General features: G+C 39.8%; 1 protein-coding gene across 1 annotated transcript in view; it reads right to left on the bottom strand.

Moving 5' to 3' along the window:
- Positions 1 to 1556: 1556 nt before the first annotated feature.
- RFX4 (regulatory factor X, 4 (influences HLA class II expression)) overlaps positions 1557 to 6000 on the bottom strand; it is an 87270-nt gene continuing 82826 nt past the window's right edge. Inside the window, exon 19 of the mRNA XM_010288622.1 lies at positions 1557 to 1981. Within this exon, the coding sequence (XP_010286924.1) occupies positions 1709 to 1981 (273 nt within the window). The 3' untranslated portion in view covers positions 1557 to 1708. The remainder of the gene's footprint in view (positions 1982 to 6000) is intronic.

The following is a 6000-nucleotide window of genomic DNA, read 5'->3' as shown; positions in this document are numbered from 1 at the left end:
CCTTAATAAAAGTGAAGAGTAAATGTATATTGGGTGGTAATACCAGCTGACAGAGGTAAAATTTCAGAATCTCTGTGACACTAACCCAGGAAACAAGATTTTCATCAGATATGTAAAGGTGGAGATAGGCTTCTGCCATGTTTCTGAAAAACCCTACCAGGGTTCCAAACCTGGCCTGGAACATCCTTCCTCCCTCAATCCTTGCAGATTTCCAGCTCATTCCGTAGTTACTTTAGACCCCAAACTCTCAGCAGTTTACCCACTACAGAACAGGTGTAGGACTACTCATTTGCAGTGAGTTATATAGGTTCTCAAGTTCTTTGTTGAATAAAAACATACATGGTCCCATTTAGGGCTTTTCTGAAGGTTTACTGCTCGTAGAAGTTTCTGTATTTAAGTACATTTAAATGGTATCTATTTAATTTCAAGAACTTTATTTGACTGTGAAAATCCCTCATATATCTTGCACAACTGTACAAATAACACTTTCATCCACTTTAGGCATAAACATGGTTATCATCACACTGAGTGCTATCAAAGATTTTATTTACAAAACAATTACTAAAATGCCTGATGTCATATTTCCATTTATTTATTTCTTACCCATAGGGTAATAGGTCCACCATAATTGCGTGGTGCATTTTATAATACAGAAGAAAAAGCTATGTTAATAAAATCTAACAAAACCTCACAAATAGCTACAAATCTGACAGAAAATGTCTAAGAAAAATTCTCTCCAAAATACAATACATTTTTCCACACATACACAGTACAGAATAAGTTCAAAGGCACAGCTTTGAATTTTGCTTTTGTAGTAGTATATAGAATTATCACCACGTGAAGGAATTGAGAGAACAGTTTCATACCTGTCAATAGGTAATCAAATGAATAATCATGTTCGCATTGTCAATTTTTTACATAATTGCTTCGTATCATCATATTTAACATATGTGGCTCTGAATCCAAAATCTTCCCAGTCCCCAAGTCCCTTCTTAAACTTGTCATTACTGACCAGAGAAGTTAGATTTTTCCAGATTGTGCAAACTTAACACAAATACATATATAATAAGAACAATAGTCAACTTAAGGCAGTGTATAATTCAATGCTACATGTCTTTTCTTGTCTTTTGTAAAGATCAAACTTACCGGATCAACAGAAAGGTGCATCAATATACAAAGTTAGGTGTAAACTGAAACCTACAGCAACACGTCTTTTAAGGAGCCAGATAGAGGAATTGATATGAACAAGTGATGACTTGGCAGAATGTTTTTTAAGGAATGCATTAAGAGCTTAAAAGAAGAACAGGTGACAGAGTTTTGCTGAGGGTGAATTCCCTGTCTTTAGCTCAGATTATAAATAGATCCTGTTCCAGTACTTTTTTTTGTAAGACTCATTAACATCTGTCAATAAGAGAGGGGGGCAAAAATGGCTCACTCAAACTGACATCACACAGGGTTGGCCCACATGCCAGAATTAAAAAAGGCACAGATTGGCCCAAAAAGTGGTCTAGAATAGCACAAAAGTCTTTTTCAGCTACGGGAACATTCAGTCATACTGGTCTGCAATCTGCCCACATTATGAACTACATTTATCTGCCCAGGATCTTTTCCATCTTCATCTCCCTTGAAGAACATCCATGAAAAGTTCCACATAACATGAAGTTTTTATAACTCTTAAGTGTATGGGCTTAGCTGATACCAGTCATTTTCATTTAGCCCAACCTGTAGTGGCTTCCCCATTGATGTAGGCAAAGCCGGGAAAGTGTTGCATGTGCTCATACTCAGAATTTCTGCGCGTAGTCAAGGGGGTGTACATGTCACTAGAATTTCCATATCTTGTGGAGTGCATGGATGGGTTCGTATAGCAGGAGTTTGCAGCCGGGACCTCCGGCCAGCGAGGAGTCACTGGTGTGGGATGCAGCCTCGGAGTACTGCTCATCAAACAGGGCTCCATTCTTGATGTTGGACTGTTGAAAGGGTACTACAATAAAAAGAAAGAAAAACAAATTGAAGAATTATCTGCCACATTCTTAATATTAAAATAAGGGCTGGTGGTATCACAATTCTGTGTTTAACAAAACTAAAATCATATGGATTAGCAGCCCTCCAACAACTAGGTAACATACTGAAGGTGGAATAACAGATAACTAATGCCTGCAGTCAAACCAAAGTGTCAGGAAAATTCTTGCAAAGGAGTCACTGCATTTAAATATTGAATTGATTTATCAGAGAGCTATGTACTAGCAGGTATATCTGGAAGCAGAAAAATAAATTGAATTAATCTAATCTTTTTCTCAGCTTTGACTTGGAAACTTGCTATTTAGTAAAAAACAGAGTATCAAATGTCCTGGCTCCTGTCACTCAACTGATTTTTGAGGGAGGAGAGCAAAAGGATCTTTATTACTAGAAAAGTGCCTTCCCTTTTAAATGCTCACAAGCCATCCTGCCAGATTCTGCAGAAAAATAGTATGGTCTGGCCTCAGAACGAGCAGCTGATTGGAGAACTTAGGAAAGAGGCAGACAGAAGAAGAGGACAGAGTTTTGCTAAGGGAGAACTTCCTGTCTTTAACTCAAATTATAAAAAGTTTGAGTATTTTTGAGAATAGATCTCTCCATTCCCCAGCTGTTCGCAGTGACAGTTGGAAACTAGAAATCAAAGCAGTTCGACAAATGCCCCCCACTAAGGAGAAGATGTGCTGAGGATAGGATAGGCAGGAAAACAGAGAACAGCTTTTGCCCTCTGTCGCCACAGGCTGCCCAACAACAGAAAGTAAACTGTGCTTATGAGTGCTTGCTTAACATGTTTTTATCTTATTGACTGTCTAAGAGGAGCAGACCATTTGTGTCTGCGCAGAAATGGCTCTTCCTGTTTTGCCCTCCTATTACCCACCTGCATTGCAGAGATGGTTAGGATCCCTGTTCCCCTTGACCAGCCACCTATCTTCAGAGCTTCTACATTTTACATGCAAATGCATCCATACACGCAGCGCTGTACCTTTTCTACAAAAAGTGTATAATTTTCGATTTCATGATCTTGAGTTGCTTGACACTGTAGTATTTCCTGAACTAGAAAGCTGTCACCAAAGTAGGACTATCACTTCTTCTGATGCTTACAAACCTTGCAAGCTGCATGCCAAGATTTTATATGGCTGAGGCCTGTAAAACCCCTTCCCCATAATTTGGAGGGTCATGGAGAGAAGAGCTGCTGTAGCTATTCCTAAGAGGGAGATGGCAGTGATTCCCAAAAGGTCTCATTACATTATTCCGCTGCCGGATGGGGCTGGGGTTAATCAGTTGCATAAGTGGGTCCCCAAGGCAATTACAGCAATGCCTCCATGAGGAGGTTCTGCTGACTCCCTCCAGACCGCAGCCAGGAAGGCAGCACTGCCTTGGCAAACGTATTTGAAGAGTTCACCAGCCTCAGGCAGCTCAAAAGCCACACACTGGCCACTCCTAATTAGAGAGGAGAAAAAGAAGACTATTTTTGACCAACATACTCTAGTTAGTGATTTAGCATATACCGCTGTGTCCTGGGGAGACAGGCCAGTTAGCAGATGAGAGGGGAGACATCAAAGCTCTATGATGCATTATTTAACATATACTTCTCATCGCCACAGAGGCTGGATTTACCTGTGCAATCGGCTGCTGAAACAAGCTGGTAAGTGGCAGCACCATACTGGAACATTAACATTTCAACCAGTACTGCTAATACAGCTACCAGAATAAGCTGTATTGGCAACACTGGCAACAAGTCTATACAAGACGATCTGCATTTCCATCTATACAAGATCATCTAAATTTCCATCTTCACCCCAAAGAAAGGCTTTTCAGTATGAAAACTCAGCAGAGCTTAGGCACTGACCACAGGAAACGTTATATTCCTTTGCAGAAGAATCAAGTTTTCAGAATCCTTGGCTTTCCAGAAGCTTTTGCTGAAGATAAGAGCTGCCAGTGCCAAGCAACAATGAAACTCAAGCTTTGAAGTTTTAAATGAGGTGATCTGAATTTAGGATCATGGGTCTCTCCTTTAACTTATTAATGAAGGACAAGAGACTGTCAAAAGATGACCAACCTGCAAATATTCTAAGTAAACATAAGAGGTTCCAGAAAAAGTTGATCAATTTCTGTATGATTGGGAGACTAGCTGATAGATTTAGGATACTGCTTTCCTGGTCTGTACTGTCAGTACACAAAAGTAATTTTCACACTACTGCCTGCTGACTGCCTTCGCCTGAACATCTTCATGATGAACAAAGCTCTTGCCATAATGAATGGAGATGCCATAATGAACAGAGGAAACAAGTTATCTTGTGATTCACAACAGCTTCAGAATTGAATACCTAACTTTAGTTATCAAGAAGGCATCTAATAAAAGTAAGTCATCTGTGCTCAGTCTACAGCCACAGGAAGAGTTTATCAAACCTCGAGATAAAAATTTAAGACAGAAGATTAACAGTCCTCAGAAGATGCATCTTTTCTTCCTCCTGCTACATGATGTAATCCATTAGTTAGGTTGGCTCAAGTTAAATAAAAGTCCCTTTTCCATAAGTTGTTTTTCTTGGCTGATCTCAAATGTCCCACAAATGACTGTGTACAAAATGCTTTGAGATGGTAGGGGTCAGGACCAGGAGGGATCACTGGGAAAAAACCACACCACACAAATAATACATTTTAAACTTATTCTTTTCTGTATATCACATGTGGAGCTGCAAGACGTAGGCCAAGCTAGAAACATTCTTCTTTGTCTTCAGTAGTGTTTTACTTGATACCAATTAACATGGTCTTTGACTTCTTACCCATTGATCTATACCTGAAATAACTGTAGGTTCTTGCATTAAAGAATATACTTACATAAGATTATTCTAGACTTGTGTCATAACATACCAATGATTATCTCTCATCTTCTTCCCAGTGCGATAATTAATCTACTCTGTTGTTAGCCATAACAGATTCGTTTGCCTTCCTGACTCAGTGGAATTTTCCTTTGACGTTGTGAAACTGAGGTTGTGACTTATAATAGAGGAATTACTTCCTTTCATACCCCTTACAAATGCCAAGAGAAAGCCCTGGCTTCAGCCAGGATAATTTGCCTCCGATAATTTGTAGACTGCGAAACTTTCATCTAGAAGCAAGAGAAACAAAATGAACTCTGGGAATATTGTGCTGGGTCTCCTGGTTGTACGTGGCATTATGTGAGGAAGCTACATAATATCTTTTAGGTAGTTTGGACACATAAAACCCCTGCTGTGTGGGGATTGAAACCTTGGATCCCAGAATGAACTTCAGATGCACTGAAAAGGAAAGTAATCCTTCTCCTATCTGCAGTCAAGAGGCCATGCTAAGGCTTACTAAGAAGGCAGGGCTAATGGCTGTGCATGAGGGGACAGGATACAGTGTGCTGCTTTTCCTTTTCATCAAGTGCACTCGATGCAGCTGTGTTTATGCGTGTGTCATGAATGTAAAAAGAATAATTGCTTGAAAATAACATGGACTCTAAATATCTAGTATTTTACAATAAATTCTGTTATGACTGAATGCAAGATGGAAAGTTTTGTGATGGTAGGTCACCTAATCGCAAATGAGTCAGTGACTTCTTTTTCCCTACAGTGAAGAGACTATTGAAAGACAATATTTTTAAAGTACTCATTGGCCCCTGCCTGACTATTAACTCACCCAATGAAGCATCTATTCAGCCTTGTTGGAGTGTCCAAAGCATAGCCATCTGGGCGGATGCCTGCCCATGCTGCCTGAATCACCTTTCACACTCTACATCCGGTTTAATGAAGAGTGCTTAAGCATGCTGAACTCAAAACACTGGGGCCTAGTGATCTTTGCCAGATATAAAAGCGACATTTGTTGAAGGGCTCTTGACAGGAAATTACCATTTTCTGAGTTAACTCATACTTGCTGCTACTGCTGCCGTTAGACCTAGACAAGAAGTCCTTTAAGACTGGGAGTCTTTGAGCAGATTATTGTTAAGGCCTTGCCCCAAAATATAAA

Source organism: Phaethon lepturus, unplaced genomic scaffold (genome assembly GCF_000687285.1).
Source record: "Phaethon lepturus isolate BGI_N335 unplaced genomic scaffold, ASM68728v1 scaffold14666, whole genome shotgun sequence".
In the NCBI taxonomy this organism is placed as follows: Eukaryota; Metazoa; Chordata; class Aves; order Phaethontiformes; family Phaethontidae; genus Phaethon; species Phaethon lepturus.
The sequence above is the reverse complement of the archived record's forward strand: the minus strand, read 5'-3'. Positions and strand labels throughout refer to the sequence as shown.